Raw genomic sequence first — 25,886 nt, 5'->3', positions numbered from 1 at the left:
AAGGGGCTAAGTATGCCCAACTTCCAGGTATAGCACCAAGAACACATGACTTTCAAGCACTATTGCACCTGCAAGATTAGAAACAGTTATTCAAACAATTTGGTCCCTTCCAGCTCTAATAGCTTCTTTCTATTCCATGATATGAACACAGAAACCAACCAGAGGCTTGTTCATTTATTCAAACCACATATTTGCTAAGTACTTACTTGGTGCAACACTGTGGGAGATAAATATATGTAACATTTGATCACATAATTCCTTATTATATAATTTTACAATTTAGTAGGTGAGGTAAGATAGTCAATAATGACAATCCAAGGCAATATATTCTAAGTGCTATATGGGTGCTATTAAGTATCTGAAGCTACACTGTCCAATATAACTTTGTGTGAATGATGGAAATGTTCTATAATTCTGCACTGTTCAATAAGGTAGTCACCAGTCATGGGTAGCTACTGAGCACTCAAAATGTGGCTAATGTGACTCTGGAAATAATTTTTTAATTTAATTTTGTTTCAATCTATTTACATTTAAATAGCCAAGCAGCTAGTGCTTCCTGTATTGGACAGCACAAATCTAGTCCAGAAAAAGGTAAACATACTTTGATATGGGATCATAAGGGAATAATAACCAAGACAATGCAGTTCACAACATCTCTCCAAGGTAAGTATTATTATGCACATTTCACATAAAAGGAGGAAACTGAAGCTCAAGGAAATTAAGCATCTTACTTAGTTCACAGAAGGAGGAAAAGGTGGAGCTAATATTCCAAACCCAAGTATATGCCCATTCACCTTCTCCTCTGCCTGCAGAAGCTTATATAGCTTCTGAAAACATGGACAAGATATGAGCTGCGCTTTGAAGGGTAATTATATGTGATGCATATACAGTGGTAGAGGATGAACAGAAAGAAAAGCATGAACAAAAATTTGGAGGCAAAGAACAAGAAGGCTTAGTTTTATTGAATTACTGGATTCCTAAAGGGCCTTAGAAGGCAGAGAAGCTATGCTGTATATAAGTACCTGATTGTTAAAGACCTTGAATGTCAGGCTAAAGGAACTATGTAATAGGAGATGGGAATCTACTGAAGTTTTTGGAGGAAGAGCAGTGTCACGATCAAGACGATATATAAGAGAACTGACACAGGCAATGAAGTTAGATTGGAGCAGAGACCCAGAAGGTAGAGAGCAGGTTGGGAGACTCTCAGAAGATTTCAAAGAGGAGCAAATGTAGTCCTAAACTATCCAGGTGACAATAAGAACGGGAAGGAAGAAAGCAGTTCCTTCGCGGAAGTTGCCAACTGGTGGCACGTACTTGGTCAACAGGTTACGTTTTGTTTGGGCCCAAATAATGTATATATTTTTTCATTTAGCTGCCAACATTGTAAAAGTTAAAGATTTTAAGTAAACATCCAGATTTATAGCTTTTCTCTTAGGGAAAAAAGAAGAGTAAGTTTGCCAACCCTGGGCTGATATTCAATTTGGCACCAATTAGCTAGAACAGAGTGCTGACTGGGTGGGTAAGCTTTCTCCAGCTTTTCAGAGTGCTTGCTTTTCCTATTTGTATCACATCTGGTCTACCTCACTGATGTATGTTACCTGCCTGGCCCCGATTCTTAGGATAGTAAGGGAACAACTGATCACGGAAATAGCTAAAATAAACAGTCCTTTCATTGCAGTCTCATTAGGTAAAATCTAAATCTTAAGAAATGGTACTTCAAAACCTACATTGATACTATCATTTTTATGATAGCTTTTTTCTTCAATTGTTCAAATAATATTATATATACATAGCATTAGGTAAGCCCCCCTCATCTCCGTCAAACACTGTTACATTAGGAGATAGAGCAAATGTATAGAATGATCTTGTCTGATCAATAATAAGAGCCTACTTAAGAATAGCAGAGAGTATTTACATTAAACCACAGTCCTTGGCAGGAATGGGATGCTGCCATTACCACCTTCTAGTGGGTTTCTTCTGTAAGTTGTTACACACAAGGATGTCTCCATAGGGAAACTCATCCCTTTACTAGCTCTGAATTTAGTGAACTTATTGAAGGATGAAAGCACACTGGGGTTTAAACTTGACTTTTGTATTAAAGTTTTAAACTTCTTTAAAGATACTGTTTGGACACTTACCAGTGACAAATTCTGAATCTCAGATAAAAAGGTAATATTTAATAAGCACTCTGAATGGACCTGTTCTTTCATTTATGTTTTTTAATTCAAAAATCTTTTGCTTCACTTATCTGCCTAGAATGTAAACCTAATATAAAAATGTTGTGCTATTTTTGAATATGGTATAGACTCATTTATGAAATGATTTATTATATGTAATCAATCATAATCTAGGGAAAATAATATCTCCTAAGAACATATACAAATTCAGACTAAAACTCTGTATCCATGTCCTGCCTCCAATTCTGGCATTGTGAAGATGTGCAAAAACTATGATCACTGAATTTTAAAAAGTCTAGATCACATATTAAATTTAAAACATAAATAAAATAAATAAAAATAGCAGTCAGTATAATGACATCTACTTTGAAAAGAATGGTAGAACTATATACTATTATTAATAGACATTTAGTGGATACTTTGCTAGGCATGATGTCCATACTTGGGAGGATTACATTTAAGTGTATGGAGAATTTTTTATTCCAATGGAGCATGGGCAAAGTGCCATGTTCCATTTTAATCAAATGGGACTGCTTATTAAGAATTAAGTGTATCATTTACTATATACAAAGATTAGACCAAGATAGTATTTTTTATACTCTTCTTATTGGTTGCACAACCTCTTAAAGAGTGGGGGTGAATTAAATAGGTCTTTTCTATTAGTCTCTTTAGTTCCTTTTATATTAATTCCTCATAGCTTCACTATCACATACAAAAAAAACCCCTTTTCTCAGTTTTTCTGGTGATTTAAAATTATTCCTGTTTCTTGGATGGTTTTCCTGTAATTTAATTTTTAAGCTAGTGGCATGTAAAAGAAATTAAATGAATTAATTTATTCAGTTAAATAGCATTAAGTTGATAGGATCTCTTCTGTATGATTGCCAAGCCATACTTTAACCAAAGAAGTCAGGCCATAAAATCAAGTAAATCAAATTCATCATATATTATATGTACCTAACTGAACAAAGATCACTAGCCCAGAACCACAGGTAACAACATTAAAATAGTCTCTGAGAAACCATATCTATCAAGTGTTAGAAAATGTGCCATTTTCTACATTGTAAGACGATAACCACTTACCATTGAATCTATAGGTGGGAAGTTGTGGGGCTGCTTCTCCTATTAAGGATGGTAAATTCTCCTTGAAATGATTCCTTCTTTCTTAGGAAGGAATCTTAGAATTACCTGTAATGTTTAAAAATTCTACACACAATAATATTCTACACTGGGGAGGTAGACTCATAGATTCAATGTTGGGGCCAAGTAGTTTATATAGTGAAGTTAATACTTATCTCATAGGATGCAATGATAAAATAAGTAAACAAAATTCATAAACTGTTAAGTAAAATGTAAGGGGCTATTATTATTACTTTTACTTAAAAAAAAAAAAAAAAAGCATGGGGAGCCTGGGTGGCTCAGTCAGTTAAGTGTCTGCCTTTGGCTCAGGTCTTGATCCCAGGGTCCTGGGATCGAGCCCCACATTGGGCTCTGTACTCAGCACAGAGTCTGCTTGCCCCTCTCCCTCAGCCCCCATCCTGCCCCACTTGTGTTCTCTCTCTCTCAAATAAATAAATTAATTAAAAAAAAAAAAAAAGCTACTCAGAGAATTGGAGAATTGTTATTTAGAATATATCCAGGGACAAGGAAGCAAAAAAGAAAATAACATAAAAAAGAACTACAAGCATACAAAAAAGATGCTACAAAGACCAATCACTTAACTTATTTTGCTTATAGGAATGCCCCTTTCCTCCTCAATGACAACGCCCCATTGAAATTTATAATCCATGGCCAAACTATTTAACGTCTCTGAGTCTCAGTGTTCACATGTGTAAAATGTTGAAAACAATAACTTCCTTGAAGAATTAGGAAACCAAAGGAATGTGGCACATGGGTGTTCAATAATTACTAACTATTATTAATGTACTGTACCTGGTCATCAACTCCATAGCATATTACTAGAAAGTGTACTATAATAATGAGGAAACAATACACAGAGCAGTTAGGATTATAAACTCCAGAGCCAAATTATGGCTTTAGGTCCTAGTTCAGGAACTTCCTAGCTGTGGGCTCTGAGCGCATTGTTTTCACAGGTCCCCAGGAGGCACTGTTCCCAGCAGGTGAGGGACTGAGCTGTCACTGAGGCCCAAATCCATGTTGCACTCTCACTTTCTCAGGACACCCTCCTCTAACTCCTCAGTTAAGTTTTCTTATAATTCTGATTGCATTCTGTACTTCGCCTTCCTAACACTGGTCAGTTATAATTACATAGTTGTTCCTATTAATATCTATCTCCATTAGACTGGAAGCTCTAAAAGGGTAGGGAGCATATCAAACTATTTCAAGGACTCCCGTTGCTGACACATCAAATAGCCTCATTAAATTTTTTTGAATGAACGAATGAATAAAAAGAATATGGTTTCTCAATAAAGTTCTTGGTACTTCTTGTGCAGAATGGCAATGTCCAGATGCATAGCAGAAGAATGAAGTGAGACTATGGAACTGGAAGGCAGAGGACATTTGAGTTAGTTATTGCACGATGTCTGAAAAGACCAAAAAGACAAAAAAAAAAAAAAAAAAAAGACGAGCTTTAAAATCAGGCTAATTTAAAATCAGTTTCATTAGTCAAATTACACTTGTTAGTAGACCACCGATCTCTTTAGACAAGTTGTTCTCAATCAGTGTGATGGATTTGTTGTTGTGATGGATTTACTTTTCTTTATACATTAGAATGGGTCTCACAGTTATGAGTATAACAACATATTCCTGAATAAGCTTACGAGAGTATGTTACCCACATGAACTTCATGTGTCCCTGTGGGTGTCTCAATAGAAAAAAAAAAATGTAGGAAGCACTGCTCCGGGACAGGGATTTCTAACTTTTACAACTCTACAGGGTATGTGGAATACCCTAAAAACACTTCAGGACTTTCAAGGCTGGTAGGAATACTGCAAGACAAGAAGAAAGTCAGGAAATCTTCTCTTGGCCATGTAAATGACCATAGCCCAGTAGAAAGACTGCTCATTTATGGGGAGCAATTCCTCTTTGGTTACCTGTAGATAACTATGGCTTAATTTTGAAAACACTAGCTTCCTTATGAAACATTGTCTTGGCAACTCAATAAGCCATATAGTGGAACAGAAATCTGTTTCAACTTCCCATGTGTAGACAGAGGATTTTCCTCTGGGATAGATCTGTGTAAGCCAAGGTTAAATGAATGTTTTTTAAATTTTGAAAATTTTCATGTTATATATAAGCTTTCCCTGTCTCTTTAGGAATGATATTTTATAAATTCAACAATTCTGGTTATAACTTAGGGAAGAATGATGAAAGTTTATCTGAAGCAAACTCAAGACTGAAGACTTGGTGTAAAAATTAAAAATTGAGAAATGAGTCTCTAATAATTTGTTTCATTTAAATATGGATTTTCAGGCACAGCTGGGTTTGAGTTCTAGCTTCACCACTGCACCATTGCAAGGTATGTGACTGTGGCCAAGTATATGCAAATAATAATCTAGTATAGCCCAGAGTTGGGTGCGTAGGTTGTGTTGTGGACTGCCTGGGTTCATAGGCAACTCTATTGCCTACTACCAGGGAGACACTGACCATGGGCAAGTTTCTGAACTTCTCTCTGCCTCAGTGTACTCTTTGTGAAATAGGGATAATAAAAAATACTGCCTCATAACGTTCTTGTGGGCCTAAGAGAGTAAATACAGTTAAGTTCTTTGAACAGCGCCTGGCTCATAATAAATACTGAAAGTTTTAGCTACAGTTGTGATCATTCATTTACGCAATGTGATTTTCTAATTTCTTGACTTGTTTACACTTCTGAGATTTTAAACCATTTAATTATAGAAAACAAGTGAAATGTCAATGTTCAAACAAAACCAGCAAGACATTAGTATGAAAATTAAAAGTTGTTTGCATAGGGAAGTATCCTTTAGTGATCTGTAGCAAACTGAGATTGCAAACTGGGATTGCAACAATAAGCTAGAAGAAACCTGGATAGCTCTAACTGGTGAATTCTTTTGAAGACCATGTTCCAGACATTGTTCATCCTCCCATTTTCCAGCTCCCTGTCCCTCCAACTGGGAAAAATAGGGGGAAGCGTATCTATTTCTACCTCGTCGCGGAGCAGGTAGTTAGTTTCTTCTAAATCAGGGCTCTGTAAAGATATCCTGGTAAGAGGTCATTGATTGTCAATCAGGGCTCAGTGCAGATATCCTGATAAGAGGTCATTGATTGTCACAAAATAAAAGCAGAATAAACTCTATTACCATACAATAATAGAGTTAACATGATGATGATAACTAACGTACTCTGGATATACGTGTAAAGATGAACACGGTTTGCAAGTAGCATATCAATAAATTAATAAACACTATTTCAAATGTTGGGACGCCATTATTCAGCAGTCAATTTTTACTTTGATTTACAAATTATGTTTTTTTGTGTTAGTTGTTAAATCTTACGAAAAGTTCTTCATGAAGAAAACCTATGTTGTGTTATTCAAAACTTTATGAAGGTTTTGAAACCACTTGGTGAGAAGTTTAAAACAAAGAGTTCTCTTCCCCGTTTTTCTCTTCAGCTTACTTATCATGGGATCCCCTAACACCAGAGATAGACAACCAACGGTCAGGTAGGTTGACAGCACTGTGCGGTGTGAACAGGTTCCAGAGTCCAGAGTACAAACCCCCCTTCAGTACGGTCAACCTCTGACCTGTCCATTGTATCACCCCTTCCCCTCATCTGGATCTTGAATTTACACAAGCGGGGATTCGCTGCTGCCTCCCCCTTTAATTTTTGAGTACTTCTGTCCTCGAGGCCAAATGTTAATACTGAGATCGCGGGACTAAACAAAAACATAGTGGGGTGCCCCCGACGGCTGCTGCCTTGCCTCCCCCAGACTGCATCCTTACTCAACTTGCAAGCACTTGAGAATGAACTTCACTAGGAAAGCTGTCTCCCAAGTCAGCGCTGGTAGAGCTCTCGGAATAAACCAATAAAACGGAACTTGGCAGCTCAGCCGGCGCGCCTGGGGGTCTCTCAACCCAGCGCAGTGCCCGAGAGCCGAGCGGGGCAGGGACGCTGCTCCTGGGAGTGCTCGCTCCCCTGCCAACCCTCCACCCACCGAGATGCCAGGGGGTGAATAGACAGAAATGCCAACTACAGACAGCCTCACCTCCTTCTTCCTCCTCCAGGGAGTTCATGCAGGGAAAGTAGCCGGCCAGTGCCTCGAAGGAGGCGGAGAGGCTGCTCCGGCTCTGGGAGCGCTGCATGGAGCGCCCCGCAGCGCCGGCGCCCCCCAAGCCCTGCCGGCCCATCTTGGACGAAGACCCACTCTTCCCGCGGTACAGGATACGAGGCGTCTTGGCGGCTGGGGCGCGGCGATCGCAGCGCTTCGGGGGCCGGGACGGTGCGGCGGGACCCTTGGGGTTCTGGCCCCGGCCTCGCCGACCCGGTCCGGACCGGACGTGGCTTTCCCGGCGGCCGGGTCCTCCACTTTGTTGGGGAGGGGCCACGAGGAGGGGGTCGAGACGGTGGCGGGCGGAGACGCGGCTGCTTGCGGCGAAAGTCCGAGGTCTCGCCGGGAGGGAGCTGAGGATCCCGGAGGCAGTGGCTGCCGGAGTCTCGCCGCCCTCCCCTCGCCGGGAGATGCTGCTGATGCTGTGGTCGCCGCCAATCAGCAGTCGCAGGGGGAGGTGGTGGCGGTGGGCTGGCGGCTTCGGAGCCGCGCGCCCTGGCTTCTGGGCAACTCGGACCCAGAGCAGCCCCTGCGAGCACCTCTTCTTCCCGCCGCGTGCTTAGGACCAGAGGGTGTTAGTTACACGCACTACGTGAGGCATCGCAGACGGGTAATAGATCAGGGAATTTTTGGTTGTCACTTTCCCTTTCCTCAGTTTCACTTAAACAATTTGTTAACGCTCCTCAAGCATTGACAGGAAATACTGAAATTTTCTCCAAATCCTAACACAAGGCTCCCCAATTTTTAATAGATTCCACGGAAGCCTAGAATTAAAGCTTTCTCATTTACCGTCTGTCTTTAAAAAAAAAAAAATTCAACAGAGGAGAAAAAGGTTAAAAAGAAACCAAGAGCCTGAAAAAGCACCCACACTAAAAAAAGTACTTTCTTGCTTATCAACTTTGCTTTAATTTCAGGAATGTTTAATGCTTTCTTTCTCTAAATTAAATAATCTGCTACCTAATGTTGCTAAGAATGACAAACACTGGAAGGCTTTAAACATCTAAATAAAAGATAGCATCCTCTTAAGTTGGACACAACACAAACATACTAGAAACAAAACAGTTTATAAGTGACATAACATGTCGCATTCTGGAAACTGCAAATCCCTATCCCAGGATATGAAGCAACCATAATTCCATTTTAATAGGAGTCAGAAGACTGCCCCACTTTTCATGGTTTACACAAGTCCCTCAACCTCTCAGTTTCTTTATCTAGGGGGGTGGGAAGGTAGGGTACAATGATTCCAGTCCTAACCGTGTCACGGCTTGATTCTTGGGTACGTGTAAGGGAGCTCTATTTTTTCATACAATAAATATTTCCTAAGTAATATATATGTACAAATTCTTTGCTTGATGTACTGGGAGATTCAAACGCTCATTCAATTAAATCTACTTGAGCTCCTCGTATATGCTAGGTACCTTTGCAAACACTTAGGACACAACAATAATCAGAGCAGATAAAAATCTCTGCTCTAGTGGAGCTTGCATTCTAGTAGTGGGGACAGACACCATAAATCAGTAAAGTACACAGTGTTAAAAGGGTTAGGATAAATGCAAATGGGAAAAAATTAAGAGAGATGGGGCAGTCTGCAATGTAAAAAAAAAAAGGTCTGTTAGAGTGGGCCTCATCGACCAGGTGACATTTCAACAGAGGTGTGAAGATGTTGAGGAAGTTAGCCATTCGGGTATGTGAGGAGGAGAATGAGTTTGAGGTAAAGAGAACCTCCAGTGGGAAGGTTCGAGGTGTGTCCTGGACCAGCAGAAAGGGCTAGCGCGGCTGCAGTGGGATGAGTGAGAGGGAAGGAAAGGAGGTCAGAGAGATAAGAGGCAGAGGAACAGATTACCAGGGCCTTCTAGGGATGTTAATGACTCTGGCCATTGGACACTGCAATTTAGAAGGTATTAAAAAAATGCATTCAGGTAAATCAACCTTTCAAATCTTTCTAAAAATTAGGAAACTTTCAGTACAAATAAGCATGCCATCACATAACTTTTGGTTGCTTAGATTTAGGATTATCCAGGTTTCTTGCTTCAGTTTTTCTGAAGGCTTTAGTCCTTTCTCATTATTATTCCTACAACTCCTTCTTAGTTCAATTTCCTGTTCTTTATTCACTTTTGTAACATATCAGCATCTCAATAGAACATTGATAAAGCCAGGAACTCTAAGAGCACTTTTTCATACCATATTGCTTTTTGTTCAGAGAACAGAGACGTTTTTATTAAATGAAATTTTCACCATAAGAATAAAGACAATCAGAATTTTGCAAACTGAAAAAAACTATTTAAAGTCATCTAATATATTTCTTTAAACTGTGGGTCACAAATTTCTAGTGAGTCCTGAAAACCAGTTATTAAGTTTTGATCAGCATTCCAAAAAATAAAGTGCAACAAAATATTAGCGGCTAGCCCATTTAGTTACTGCATCAATTGCAGCATTGCTTTAGGAATACATCTGCATGTATGGGTACGGGTGTGTGTGCGTGCACATGTGTGTATCGTGTTGTGGTCAAGAGGAAAGAATCGAGGAAGAGGGACTGAGTGGGGAAATCCTAGGAAAATAAATTGGCCAGGGGTGGAAACTTTTATTTTGGCATCCAGGGACATCAGAATGATAGCTGAAAGTCACTTTGAAAGGGAATACCTTGGGTTTCTACTAGAGACTGCAGGGGGATAGGGAATATAAAACCTCAAACGGTGGTCCTGTCTGAGTTGCTTGGGCCCTGCCTTCTCTGTGTTAATGACCTGGCTTTCTGCACCATGAAGAAGTTAGTCTAGAATAGTCTAGATGAAGCTATGTCTATAGGACCATCATTTCTCTCTTGTAGTTTTAGAACATGGTTGTCCTGGGAAGCTGATATTTTTCCCTATAGTTAGAAGCTTAGAGATACAGAGAAGTGACAGAAGAATGGCATAAGAAGTAGGGAGAACTCAAGAAGAAAGAAGAAAATCACCTTATTTCAAGGAAGAAAGCTTTAAGGAAACAGCAGAATGTTGGCACATAGGCATTCAAGAGACAAAGTACAATAATAGCTAGAGACCTCTAGTCCTGAATGATACCTTGTGGCATACACTGAACTTACTGAGAACATTTATAATTCTACTTCTTTTTGTCCTATGCTCAATTGCTTGCCTATGTATAATAAATCTTGTATAAATAATATTTCTGGTTTATATATTTTCAGCAAGTTGATTATTTCTTATTCCATTCTGATATTAGTACTACTGTCCTAAGTGTTTGCAAAGCTACCTAGCATATACGAGGAGCTCAAGTAGATTTAATTGAATGAGCGTTTGAATCTCCCAGTACATCAAGCAAGAATGTACTAAGTGTATTTATTCAATAAATAAATGGACAAAAGGAACTAAAAAATTTACGTAAAAAATAAACCACTGATAAAAATTCACACATGTCATTCCTCCATACCGTATTCTACATATTCAAATGGCTTTGGATATAGTTCTCAAATGATGTGCCATTAGGTAGTTGCATTATATAAAACTAAGTGTAACTCCAGAATCATTATAATCCAGTATTTGAATTATTTATAACTTTCTTATTCAACCAAAGATAATCAGAGGAAAACGTGAGTCACAAATATACACAATAAATTACCTTCTAAAAGCACAATGTGGTCTTGAAAATAGATCCTACCACTAAATATGAAAATCATCTTTTTGAAGAAAAGATATATAAGTATAGCATCCATATACTATTATAGCATTCTCTTTGTTGAATATCACACCAATTATGCCCCTTAATTCTTACATCAACCCTGAAAATGTCATCATTACTTCTTTATAGATGAGTTAGAAAAGACTCAATAATATTAAGTGATTTGCTTAATTAGAAGGTGGCAGAGCAAGACTCCAATTCAGAGGCTCTGATTTCAGGTTCAATGCCCTGTATACTACATCACAGGTGTCTCATACCATGTATACTTACACGGAAATAGACGATAGATATAGTATGAATTGTACAGTAAATTATTTGATTCAAGAGAAAAGAAATATTGAAAACACATCCTTAAAACCATATTGTTTATTCTGACTATATATCAATTTTAAATCTATATTTGCTTTTTTTTTTTTTATCAAATCATAGCCACAATTATAACAGGTCTAGAATACATGTCATTTATGTCTCTGTTTTTTTTAACAGTTTCTCAGAAAAAAAATCACCAAAATTTTAAACTATGTTAGTCTATTCCTGAGGTAGAGACTTGGTCACTTAAGTGGATATATAAAACAGTTGCTACGTGAAGTAGCTGTATAGTGTCTAGACTGCAGATTAGTTCAATCAGGAACATAGTTATCTAATAAAGGGAAGGGAAGAAAAGGAAGTAAGTCCCTGAGAGAAGTAGTGGAGAAAACAGGTAGCAAGGCCCAGAGGTAGATACGCTAAAAAGAAACAGAAAAAGTACTCCTCCGGCTACTCTATCACCATAACAGTGTTTTCCAGCCAATCCAGAAATGGCTCGTTGCTAGAAGAGACAGAAATTGCTCAGGATAGGTCACAGAGCATGCTGCAGACTGAAATAACCTCCTGATATACCTCTTTATACCTGTTGCTTTAGGTAACATGGAGATTCATTCCTACCTCAGGCTTCACAATTGATGTCAATTACTTTGCCACCGTGAACCAATCCTCCTGACAGCAATGATTCTTTGCTAAATAAAAACATTTATGGATATATTTTTTTTAATTCAAAACCAACTCTCAGAATCCTAAAATATATATTCTTTTTTCTGTCACAAAATAACTTCGCATTTAAGTCATGAGAGACCAAATCCATGTAGTCAACATTTTCTACTAACTTCAGATTGCCAGAAGTATTTAATAGTCTTGGGCAATTAGCCTTGACTTGCATATGAATCTAAAATATACAGTCTCTTCTCCCATCCCCAGCTTCATGTCAATATAGTACAAATAAATTTTAAGCTTTTGTGATTTTTCAGTTTTTCAACGTAGTTTTGGTGTCTACTCAGCACACTTACAAAGTGAATAGCAGATGGTACACTTTAGCAGCTGGTCAACCTGAAACTTTCACAACAGATTGATGAAGTCAAAGGATGTTTAGAGTACAAGAAGATAAAAAAGAAACATTAAATGATCAGCATTTTTGTTATTCTGTAATGAGATTTAGGATAATATTTGCCTTTATCTTATGACAAACTATAAAGAGTGACATTTACCAAAACTTGTTTAGGGCCAGGAAAAAGAGAGGTACATGAAAATGTCCATGGAAGTAAGCAAACTGATTTCTTGATTAGTCCAAAAAGCAGTAATAAGAGTTGACCTAGGAATGAAGAAAAAAAACTCTAAAGATCAAAGTTATGAGTTATAAAAAGCAGAATAGCTAGATGATACAGGGTAAGAACAAAATTTGGATTCTAATATTACCTACGGCCCTTTATGTCTAATAATGATGATAATAGTTGGTGTTAGATGTTCTTCAAAAGCATTACCTCATTTAATGCTCATAAACACTCTATAAGGTAGCTACTCTCATTATTCTCATTTCACAGACAAGAAAAGCAATGTACACTAATTCAATAAATATATGTTAAGTGCCTACCGCATGCCAGACACTATTCTAGTTACTGGGGATATAGCAGTGAACAAAAATGGACAATGAGCTTCACATGCAGCTCGCATTCTAGTGGAATAATCTAACACTTATATCCCACTTACGATATGGCAGGCCTTTTTCTAAACAACTTTACATAACCAGCACATCAACTCACTTAATAAACGCACAACCCTCTGAGAGATATACGTTATTAATATCTTCATTTTATAAATGAGGAAACTGAAAAGAAAATAAATGAGAAAACTGAGAGACGCGAGTCAGTCTCCTGCCCAAGGTCACACAGGTTATTAAGAAATGAAACCAGAATTTAAACCCACGAAGTTTGATGCACATTCTTATAATTTGTCTGATGTCACAAGTAGCAAATCCAGGATTTGAATCCAGGTCTTCTGACTCCATAATCTATACTATTTTTAAAAAATATTTATTTATTTTAAAGAGAGAGAGAGAGAGAGTGGGGTGAGGGGCAGAGGGAGAGAATCTCAAGCAGACTCCCTGCTGAGCAAGGAGTCCCACGCGGGGCTTGATCTCACCACCCAGGAGATCACAACTTGAGCCAAAACCAAGAGTCCACATTCAACCGACTGCACCACCCAGGTGCCCCTACAATCCATACTATTAACTGCTAAATAACATGGCTTAAGAGAACCTTCGGATATCAATATTAGACAATGGGGCTGCCAATATGAACTGTTTTTCCATCCGTAACAAAGAACTTTTAGCATAGTAGTTCTGTCTCATTATATGTAAATCTTCATTTAGCTATCACCAGGAATCCAAAACTCTTACTAAATGTCCTCAACAATTTTAGGAGTCAGTGTACAGGGATGACTTCAGACAGAATTCAGCCTCAGAGAAAATAGGAAATACACTTTCATGAGATTTGTAACTTATTGGTATTTGGCCACCCCTCAAAGTATACCTCCCAGAATAAAACGGAGTCAATCATAAGCTAAGCAGTTTGGATAGATAATACCAAAATTTAGGAAAAAAATGCTCATGCCTTCTATATACTTTCTATAGACCATCATGTGAAATGCCATTTTCAAAGAAAAACTAAAATATTCATATAAAAAGGAAACACTTTATTTCACTGATAAGGTTAAACATGATCCAATGATAAGTTAGAGACTGATAGGTAAACTACAAAGAGTGACATTTACCAAAACTTGTTTAGGGCCTGGAAAAAGAGAGGTACATGAAATGCCATTATGTTTCAGTCATTCAGACAGTTTCTTTCTAATGTGTGATGGCCTTCCACTTCCCTTCATTTTCTCATTCATTCAGATATTTACTGGGCACCAGAGGCAAGACTCTTTTCTAGGATCTTTGGGTAAGAATTACACCAGACATGTGTTTGCCTCTCAAGGTGCACAGAGTCTGGTAGTAGGGGACAGAGAGGATAACACAGACAAGAAAAACAAATAAATGCAATATAGTGGAATAGGTAGTAGATTTATGATAGGTTCTAGGCACTCTGGTGATATACAACAGGGAGTAACAACTCTACTTAGATGGACCAAAGAAGCCTTCACAGAAGAAGAGACAACTGAGCTGCATTTTGAAGGCTGTCTGGTAGGCAGGAAATGGGGTGAATGACATTGAAAACAGAAGTCTCTCTACCCTGACCATAATAACTACTATATATACCTCTTTTGGATCTTTGAAAATGGGTAAGAGTTAGGGCCTCTCTCTTTCTAGTCCTTTAGGGTGGTGGTAGTGGCAAGGATGGTTTCCAAGTTTGAGAAACTCCCTGCTCCCGTATTCTGTTCTACTATTCCAAGCCATGCTCTGGCTCTGTGAGAAATTTATACAAAGTCTTTATAGTACTGTTAGAAGAACATTTTCGAACATTTGAGAGAAGACAGAAGTATTTCTTCTATTGTAACTCCCTTGGAATTCTAGAAGAACATCACCTAGCAACGTCTCCTATCATGATGAAATCAAAAGCACCGTAAGATTCTGTGAGCATAAACATTTGCATAAATATACAGCAAGATCTAAAAATTATGAACTATGAGGGCAGCATTTTACAGGTTCCCTGGGTGAGGGATAATAAAACTTTATATTTTAATAAATCTGACATTGTATCTGAATAAATACTAAAAGATACTTTTCAAGGACAGTGACCTTAAAAATGTAATTGTTACACATTTTATCACAATTCAACATAACTGCAATTTTATTTTATTTTATTTTTAAAGATTTTATTTATTTATTTGACAGAGAGACAGAGAGACAGCGAGAGAAGGAACACAAGCGGGGGGGTGGGAGAGGGAGAAGCAGGCTTCCTGCAGAGCAGGGAGTCCGATGCGGGGCTTGATCCCAGAACCCTGGGATCATGACCTGAGCTGAAGGCAGAAGCTTAACAAACTGAGCCACCCAGGTGCCCCCATAACTGCAATTTTATTTATTTTTTATTTTTTAAAGATTTTATTTATTTGAGAGAGAGAGAGCACAAGTGGGGGGCAGAGGCAGAGGGAGAGGGAGAAGCAGACTCCCCTCTGAGCAGGGAGCCCAACGCGGGACTTGATCCCAGGATCCTGAGATCCTGACCTGAGCTGAAGGCAGAAGCTTAACCAACTGAGCCACCCAGGTGCCCCTATAACTGCAATTTTAACACAGAATATAAAAAAATTTGTACTATTTTAAAATTCATTTTTTAAAATAGATTCATTTTTAATTCTCAACTTCAGATTATAGATCAGGATCAGCTGACAAAGGGTATACTTTCTGCCTTCTATAGCCACTTAGAAGGTGCATGGGGCAGAACCTTACCATTCTGGAGTAAATCAAATAGCCATCACATGAGGTGAACAGCCCCGTCAACCTTCTAAGACACAGTCTGCTCCAGTCTTTGCAGAACTAGAGCTCACCTCCTTACTCTTAGATCTGAACCCTACCCCCATCTTCAGTTTCATCGCAACTTTACTCTCAATCTCACTTCGTTGCTCTGGTCCTACGCTCACCTGCGGTTTGTCAAACCATCAAGTCTCCTCTGCTTCACTGCCTTGTGGATGAACTTTTGACCTGAATGACCAGAGGGAAATGCCCCCCAAAACTGAAGTTCCCCTTGTCTCTGCACATTCCATCACTTTTAATACAACTTTTTGTCTTAAGAGAGAAAGATGGTATTTTTTTCCATGATGGAATCCATTAAGAAAAATGTAAAACATTGGAAACTAAATAATCCTATGAGAATCTATTATCAATATGTATTTCTTAATATAATGACCACAGTGACTATAAGAAAACTCTTCCAATTATAAATGATTTCTATAATATTCTCTGTATGTGCGCATTTTATGAGACTGACGCACTGCCTACCGCACTGAAGAGGCAGGTTGTATGTGCCAATTTTAAAAGTTTATGCCAATGATGCAATTATTAACATGTCAACAATAGTGTAACATATTATAGGGATTAAAATCTTTTCTAGCACCTACACTAGGCATTTCTCATGGTTTAATTTTTCTCATGTTTTTAGATATTGGATCTGTCTAATGCATAATAATTGTTTTATACAGTAACTTTCTCTCAAGTATTTTTGAAAAACCTATATATTCATCTCTAAAACATATAAAACATGAAACCTGTTAGTTTAAGCCCCATTTCATATTTGCTAAAGCATAAGGAAGATAAAAGGCTACACATCCATTAGTAGTAGGATCTGGTGAAGCCGAGATATACTGTGGGTTTATAACCTTTTTGTGGGTGTTATACTCAACTAATGAATCCTTGAACACTACATCCAAAACTAATGAGGTACTATATGCTGGCTAATTGAACATAATAATAAAAAAATAAAACCTTTTTGCATTTCTGTATATTGAATAATTATTTGCAAAAATATATGTGAAGGGCCCATGAATATAAGCCCGTGAAAAAGTAATCTATTGAAAGTGTTTAATAAAGAGAACTGATTGTTAGCTTAGTAGAACTAATATTCCATTCAACCATTGTTTATTAAATACTTTAAGCAAATATTTATCGAATGCCACCATGTCCATGTACAGTGCTAAGCAGAAGTAGTATACAGTAGTGGGGCACCTGGGTGGCTCAGTCGGTTGGGTGTCTGCTTTCAGCTCGGGTCATCATCCCAGGGTCCTGGGATCGAGGCCCACATCGGGCCCCCTGCTTCTCCCTCTCCCTCTGCTGCTCCTCTTGTTTGTGCTCTCTCTCTCTCTCCCCCTCTCTCTCTCAAGTAAATAAATAAATCTTTTAAAAAAAGAAAAAAAAGTAGTATATAGTATCATTTATTAAATAACCGACCATTAGTTAAATCTGTTACTTTCATTCAATTATTATTTGAACTAATAAGTGTAGAAAAGCTAAGGAAACAGATCAAGTAATGCTATGTAATTAAAAATAAAGATATAATAGACCAGAATGTATTTAGAACACGTGTATGAAGCTCAAACGCATTTAAGATATCAGCACCAAAGCAAAACAAAGACAGCTAAGTATTCCTATTTTGACCATAATAATGCCTTTCAGATCATGGGACATTAATTTTAAAAATTGTAGGACTATTACATTCTAACACATAATTTCGGAAAAGTACAGTCTTCAACAGGAAAAGAGAACCAATGGGGAAAATCAGGAGATAGATAACTTTGGTTATCACACACACACACGAACAGTGTATCGCAAGCACAGTAAGGGAGTAAACGAACCAAGAGTGTGGGAGGGGACAGTCAGGATGCTCCTTGGCAAGATGGTGATATCTGAACAAAATCTTACAGATAGTTCTCTTCTCCCCCTGAGCCTATTGCCTTCCCTTCCTTTATTAAATTACCACCTTCTTCCTACAGATCTATTTAGTAACTATAATGTGTGAGGTGCCATAATAGGTTCTGGAGACTCTAAAGTCCAGGAGATACTATTTCCATGACTAGCTCACAGTCTAGTGGGAGCAGAACCATGAAACAGAAATCCCTACACATTGAGTGTTATAATCAAGGTGTGGATACAAATCAGAATTGGGAGGTGGCTGTTTCTGAACTCTAAGAAAACATGGTCTCGTTCTCCCAAGATTTCTAATTCTTGCTCTTCTCCATCAGTTCTTCTTTGTTGTTCAAATGTGGAGTCTAGAAGTGTAGTTATCCTAATTCTCTTGAAAAGACTTCTACAAATGTTCAGATATTTGAAGCTTTCTAACTACTCCATTTTGCTTCTGTAATAGTTTTATGATCTGTTTTTAAGAAAGCATCTTGTCCTGGGCGCCTGGGTGGCTCAGTTGGTTAAGCGACTGCCTTCGGCTCAGGTCATGATCCTGGAGTCCCAGGATCGGGTCCCGCATCGGGCTCCCTGCTCGGCAGGGAGTCTGCTTCTCCCTCTGACCCTCCTCCCTCTCATGCTCTCTGTCTCTCATTCTCTCTCTCAAATAAATAAATAAAATCTTTAAAAAAAAAAAAAAAAAAAGAAAGCATCTTGTCCTCTTGACTATACTAAATCTGAAAACCATTATTTTTCTTTTCAGTTTCACTTAAATGTTCTGTACTTAGCTTGTCTTATCAAGTTCATGGAATTTCAGGTCCATTTAAAAATCTTTTAATCGAACAGCACCTCTTCCTCATTTTTTCTTTCTATAATACCTGTTTGTATTGAGGAAGATAAACTATTTCTTGATATTTCAGTCCCAAATCTGATCCTTCTAAGTCTTGGTTTTCCCTCTAGAATTATATTTACCTCTTCACGTTCAAATTTCAGATTTTCCCTGCCTGTGGTACCCAGTTTCTGTTATTTTCTCCAACAGATCACTGAGTGCCTTTCTCCATTGTGGCTTTTCTTGTTACAAAATACTGATATCCACCACAGAAAGTATTCTTCAGTTTTAAACAGACCCTTTTCTCCTTACTTCTCATATTTCAGCTTAAAGAGAACTATGTAAAGGTCAGTCAATTCCCACCACACATATTTTCTGAAGTCTCATGAAATATATGGTATCTCTGGCCAGGAATTCTTCATAGCAGTATCAAAATTCAGTGATTATTTAACTTGCCCAACAAGGCTTTAAAACTTACACCTGCCTCCCTGAAGAACCTGTGACTCATTTATGCAGTGAGCTGTTATTACTGGTGAGAATGCATCATATCACTCTGTTGAAAATAGTGGGGGTGGATGTAGAACCTCGGGATCACGATACAGGAAGTCAAACATTATTATCATTACTTAATATTTAACAATTTAATAAGATTACTATCTTATTTGATTTCATCTACATAGCCATTAGGAATACATTAGATTGGATTTTATAATTTAAAAATTTATTTTTAATTTCACCTCTCTTGTCCCCTTCAATAAAACCTGCCAGGTCCTAGTTGCTAGCTCTGCAGGTAGACAAAGAGCTTGGTTATCCATGAGGGAAAGATGGGCTGGGTCCAGTGGAATTGGCTCAGCTCTTCTTCCTCTTCAGACATGAGAAACTATGTAACATAGAGCCCCATCTCTTCTTTTGGGTCCTTCGCAGACATTTCAAGTCTTGTATGTCAAAAGGAAGTCTGTTTTTAATTCTGAGGCTATCATTAACTAGATATCTTTTTAACGGATGTGTGATTTCAGGCAAGTCACTTAATTTTTTTCTTTTTTTTAAAATATTTTATTCATTTATTTGACAGAGAGACACAGTGAGAGAGGGAACACAAGCAGGAGGAGTGGGAGAGGGAGAAGCAGGCTTCCTGCGGAGCAGGGAGCCCAATGCGGGGCTCGATTCTAGGACCCTGGGATCATGACCTGAGCCGAAGGCAGATGCCTAACGACTGAGCCACTCAGGTGCCCCAAGTCACTTAATTTCTCTGTCCCTTGATTTCTTTTCTAAAAAGCGGTCAGATGGGGCGCCTGGGTGGCTCAGTCGTTAAGCGTCTGCCTTCAGCTCAGGTCATGATCCCAGGGTCCTGGGATTGAGCCCCGCATCGGGCTCTCTGCTCAGCCGGGAGCCTGCTTCTCCCTCTCCCACTCCCCCTGCTTGTGTTCCCTCTCTAGCTGTCTCTCTCTCTCTCTCTCTGTCAAATAAATAAAATAAAAAAATAAAAATAAAAAATAAAAAGCGGTCAGATAGCTTCTCTCTACTGTCTACACAGAGTCAATGAGATCCCTCCAGCTTTAACAGTTTGCAGTTTTAAACTTTCTGCTTGGTTCCTAATAGCACGAAGACAGTTCCCATTCTCCATCCCCCCTAGAAAGGGACAGGAATGCATGTAATGGCTGGAAGTTAGGCCTCCTTACTTGTTTGAAGGAGCATCCTTCAAACAGCCTGGTCAGATGTTTGCTTATCTTTACCCAGGAGACAGGAAGACAAAGTGGTTAATGGTGTGAACTCTGGAATTAGGCTAGAGTATATACCTCCCAGCCCTTCCACTTCACAGCTGTAGGACCTTGGGCAATTGCTTAAATTCTCTATGTCTCAGTTTTCTCACCTGGAAATGGGAGAATAGAACAGTAATGGCCTCACAGGGTGTTGTGAGAATTATCTCCTTTCATAGTGAATATAAAGCTCACAAATTCCAAATCATCAGCTCCCTATCCTCCTTTCCCCAATTAAAATATCACTCTCCAAGTGTTAGTAATCTCTGGCTGGTTTAGGACAGAAATAAACTGGTGAAATGGACTCATCTTTCACAGATATTTTTATTTTGAAACACTATCCTTAACTTAATTGGTGAAATTTTAGGCAGTGTTAAAAGTGATTTTTAAAAATTTGTAGATACATTTATGGAGGCTTTATAATTTGGAACTGGAAAATTTTCTCACACACACACATGCCTTTCCTAAGATTCTTCTCTGGGCTCAGTTATGAGTTCAAGCTTTGGTATTTTGGTTTTTTCCCCAAAAACTGAACACAGATTTGTTAAAATGGCCAAGTAACTTTTTTTTTTCAGATTAGGTGCTCTAGAAGTGGACATTGAGGGGTTGAAGACAATTTTTTAGTCAGTATGTTAGAGAACTATCTGCACGTATATTTTAATATATTAAAATTTAATTAAAACTACCCAGAGAAATTTAACATCAGGCTTTGTGCAACGTTCCTCTGATGCAGATGAAGAATACTATACACAAATATTAGGCCCTATATAATATCTATATAACAGTATCATGTTAAATAAGACAAGTCCTTGATTAAGTAAAACCAAGCTTGACAAAACAGCCATCTCAAGGTGATTAATTGCAGTTTTACGATATAAGTTATCACCTAGTTTGTATTACTTCATGATTATAATGTGAATATTACAAAGATTATTAAAATGTAATATGGATTTACAAAAGTTCGGAATTTTCCCATAATGTTGTATATATAGGCAAATTTACGATATAGGATACCATATGCTATATTTATGTATTTTTTTTGTTTTATTTAAATTCAAGTTAGTTAACATATAATGTATTATTAATTTTGGGGTCAAATTTAGAGATTCATCAGTTGCATATAACACCCATGCTCATTACATCAAGTGCCCTCCTTAATGCCCATCACCCAACTGTGTGAATAACTGCTCACAGGTTTTATTTTATTCCAGTGGCCAGACGGACTCAGGATAAGTTTATGTCCTCAAATTATTTTGCCATATTTTATCTAGTATTTTCTTGTGGGTGGAATGGGAGGCAGAGGTCCTTCTATGTCAACTACTTCTGCCATATTGACTATGGAACAACTCTGTGGACATAGGAAGTGTCAATTTAAAATATTCCAACTATTGGCCTCACCTGTTCCCTTACTCAACTGAGAAGTAGCTATAGTGATTCTTTATATAAGTCACCAAAGCAAAAACTTGGAGTTTGAATGCTTCAGAAGTAGTTTCTAATGGACTAATTGCTTTACTTATTGCATTTATCAAAATTAAAATTAGACAGCTTCTAGTTGCATGACAAATAATTCTTTTAAAACATGTTGAAAATTCAATTGCTTTCGCATGGTCTTAAGTTGCTCTCTTAAAGCCTATTTGATCATTTAAATAGATTTCTGCATTGGGGCAATACTATATAAGATATGATATAACTAATAGTTTAAGAAATTTCCTATTTTAAAAATCCTTTCCCACATTTTTTCTAATATAATTTTTTTCCTGCATATAATAATAGCCATACAATACATAATGAAATTTTGTGGTATTAAAAACTGTATGTAATTTTCTATTCCCCAAATTAATTTGTTTCTGATAAAAGAACCAGATAATTATGTTAAGCATGTTACTACTATGAATGTTCTCTAGTTTCTAGACTTGATAAACCATTTTGTATTTGAGGGATTGGGAAGAATGGCAATGTCTTGAAGATCTGAAAACGTCTTGAGAAGGTGCTGGTATCATCTCTGTAAACACAATCTTACATGAAGACAATCGATTATATTTTTCTCCTAAATATTTGGGAAAGATGCTTCCTAATCTCCTGTACTTCCAGGGTGATGGAACTCTTAAAGGGAAGACACTATCCTTTACATTCCATTCCATACTTATTCCTAGTAAATCGAAGAAATTTTATTGTGAGTTGTACCTCTTACATATAATACCACTTCATAGATCCCATGGCTGAATTGCGTTCCCTCAAAATTCAGATGTTGAAGTGCCAAGACCTAGTTGCGTGTAATTGTAGTTGGAGATAAGGTCTTTGAAGAGGTGATTAAGTTAAAATGAGGCTGTAAGGGTGGCCCTAATCCGATAGGACTGGTGTCATTATCAGAAGAAATTTGGACACACAAAGAGACACCAGGGATGCACAGAGAAAAGACCATTGTGAGTAGGCAACAAGAGTCAAGGAGAGAGAATGTCCAGCCTCCAGAACTGTAAGACAGTAAATGTCTGTCGTTTAAGCCCCTCTGTTCTGTAGTATTTTATTATGGTAGCCCTAGCAAAGTAATATAATATGCTTTGAAATAAATTAAATCTCCTATAATCTTCAGCATTTACAGTGCTTTCATAAGCTTTTAGCAGTCTTGTTTCTACAAGTAATTTATTTAGCGTTACTTAGATCTAGTCTAAATTTTTTAACATCTTGTTACAATTTTGCTGTCCCAACAGACCATATCTCTTTGTATAATAAAAATTAAGCTGTAAAGTGAATTTCCATAAATCAAATGGCATTTTCTAATTACTTCTCCTGTTTTAAAAACTGGTATTTCTACGGGGCACCTGGGTGGCTCAGTCGTTAAGCGTCTGCCTTCGGCTCAGGTCATGATCCCAGGGTCCTGGGATCGAGCCCCACATCAGGCTCCCTGCTCAGCAGGAAGCCTGCTTCTCCCTCTCCCACTCCCCCTGCTTGTGTTCCCTCTCTCACTGTCTCTCTCTCTCTGTCAAATAAATAAATAAAATCTTAAAAAAAACCCCAAAAACCTGGTATTTCTACACCAATGGTGGATATTATGTGTCCAGTTTAAACAAAGGTAAAATTTTTATATAGTCTCTTAAAAGCACACTTGTCACCACATTTTTATATACATAAGTTGTCACTTTTCTTAAGGGCAGAAACAGTATTTTATTTATGATATTTGAATTCACAGGGTCTACCTGCCACAACGATCAGGGCCTAGCTCACTGATTTGCTTCTAAGGACACTAATTTATCTGAATAAATTCTAATAAAGGAGTTGCTCATTACCAATAGTCACACTCTAGTTCTTATTTCATTCATGCTTTTAAAGAAAAGATTTCAAAATTAAAACTGCTAATACCAGCTTCTGTGGTGAATGCAAATGAATCATCTGATGACTATTACTGTGAATTGTGGCTTTTAAAATTGATTTTTCTTCATTCACACTCTAAATCCTTACTTACAAATTACATTTTTTTGATATTTAAAAAGCTCTACAAAATGCAAGGACAAGTTATCCAATTCACTAAAGTAAATGGATGCCATGAACACATCTTTTATGCCTCCACTTATTAGGAAGCAAATAAAAAATGAACATATATTTCTTACTTTTATCATTTGAGGTGTTCAGTACTAGAAGCCTGGCTAATTTTTAAAGCACTGAATACATTAAAAACTAACTGTGTCATTTTCTAGCTACTTAATTAAATATAATAGAAATGTAAAATCTTGCATTTCTAAATGTCCCAACCAATATCATCCATTTAAACCTGTGATATTGAATTCTTTATATCTTTCAATTGTTCATTTGCTTTCATGACCATCTTCTTCCCCTAGACATTGTGACATATGTTGAATTGAAGTGACATATATTGAATTGTGACATATATTGAATTGAAGTGAGTTAAAGTTTATTTTGAGAATCTTTTGAGAATTTTGTGATAGCTCTGGAAGAATATAGAAACCCTAAGTGTTGTTACTAACTCTGTGTTAGGATGTACTGATCTACATAGCAATTTAAAATTCCCATAAATCTATTCATGCCTTCTTTCTGTTTTTAATTAGATTATTATTATTTTTTTGGCGGTGACGTGTACAAATTCTTTATATATTTTGTATATTAATCCCTTATTGAATACATCAATTGTAAATATCCTCTCAAAGACATCCAGATGACCAACAGACACATGAAAAGGTGCTCAACATCACTCATCATCAGCGAAATGCAAATCAAAACCACGAGATATTATACCTGTCAGAATGGCTAAAATAAAAAACACAAGAAATAACAAATGTTGGTGAGGATACGGAGAAAAAGGAGCCCTTGTGCACTGCTAGTGGGAATGCAAGCTCATGTAGCCAGTATGAAAAACAGTATGGAGGTTCCTCAAAAAATTAAAAATAGAATTATCACATGACCCAGCAATTCCACTACTGGATATTTACCCAAAGAAAACAAAAACACTAATTCAAAAAGATATATGCATTCTTATGTTTACTGCAGCATTATTTACAATAGCCAAGATATGCAAGCAACCCAATTGTCCATCCATAAATGAATGGATATATATAGATATAGATATATAATGAAATATTACTTAGCCATAAAAAAACTAATGAAATCTTGCCATTTCTACAATATGGATTGATCTATAGGGTATAATGTTAAGTGAAATAAGTCAGTTAAAGAAAGACATATGCTTTCACTCATATGTGGAACTTAAGAAACAAAACAAATGACTACAGAAAAAAAAGACCAAAAACCCAGACTCTTAAGTACAGAGGACAAATTGATGGTTATCAGAGAGGAGTGGGTGGGGGATGGGTGAAATAGGTAAAGGGGATTAAAAGTATACCTATCGTGATGAGCACTGAGTGATGTATGGAGAATTGTCGAATCATTATACTGTATACCTGAAACTAATCTAACACTGTATGTTAATTATACCTGAATAAAAAAAATGAAGCAATAAAAAATTCCCATAAATCTATGTATTTATGATCTAAACCTATCTCATATCTAAAGCAAAAAAAACCAAAGCTAAAATATCTAATTACGTTCTAGAAGTTATTTCAGAAATCAACTTTTATGTTAGAATTACAACTTTGTTTCATTATACATTGGCATAGTTTTTAGATAAAAACAACTACTGATGCTGGTACCAACTCAGAGTTAAAAATATATATGGGGGGCGCCTGGGTGGCTCAGTCGTTAAGCATCTGCCTTCGGCTCAGGTCATGATCCCAGCGTCCTGGGATCGAGCCCCGCATTGGGCTCCCTCCTCGGCGGGAAGCCTGCTTCTCCCTCTTCCACTCCCCCTGCTTGTGTTCCCTCTCTCGCTGTGTCTCTATCAAATAAATAAATAAAATCTTTAAAAAATACAAAAAATAAAAAAAAATATATATGTAATAATACATATTTCTTTTTTGCAATTTCCAGTCCCCGTGCCCTGGCCCCAGGCCTCTTGACCTTATGTCTGGATTCTTTCACAATGTGTTCCTTGGCATTTCTGCCTCCAGTTCCTCCCCCTTTCAGTCCATTCTGGACATTTTTGCCAGATTCATTCTCCTAGAAT

The 25,886-nt window shown here is 37.5% G+C and overlaps 1 protein-coding gene across 50 annotated transcripts in view; it reads right to left on the bottom strand.

Annotated features, from left to right (window-relative positions):
• RIMS2 (regulating synaptic membrane exocytosis 2) overlaps positions 1-25,886 on the bottom strand; it is a 587,808-nt gene that overhangs the window by 22,966 nt on the left and 538,956 nt on the right. Inside the window, exon 1 of one of the 50 annotated variants that reach the window (XM_032416035.1) lies at positions 7,357-8,785. The exons of the other annotated variants lie outside the window; for them this stretch is intronic. Coding sequence (XP_032271926.1) covers positions 7,357-7,498 — 142 coding nt within the window. The 5' untranslated portion in view covers positions 7,499-8,785. Of the gene's footprint in view, positions 1-7,356; positions 8,786-25,886 lie in introns of those variants that run through there. 50 annotated transcript variants of the gene reach the window in all.

This window comes from Phoca vitulina, unplaced genomic scaffold (genome assembly GCF_004348235.1).
Source record: "Phoca vitulina isolate PV1807 unplaced genomic scaffold, GSC_HSeal_1.0 scaffold18, whole genome shotgun sequence".
In the NCBI taxonomy this organism is placed as follows: domain Eukaryota; kingdom Metazoa; phylum Chordata; class Mammalia; order Carnivora; family Phocidae; genus Phoca; species Phoca vitulina.
The sequence above is the reverse complement of the archived record's forward strand: the minus strand, read 5'-3'. Positions and strand labels throughout refer to the sequence as shown.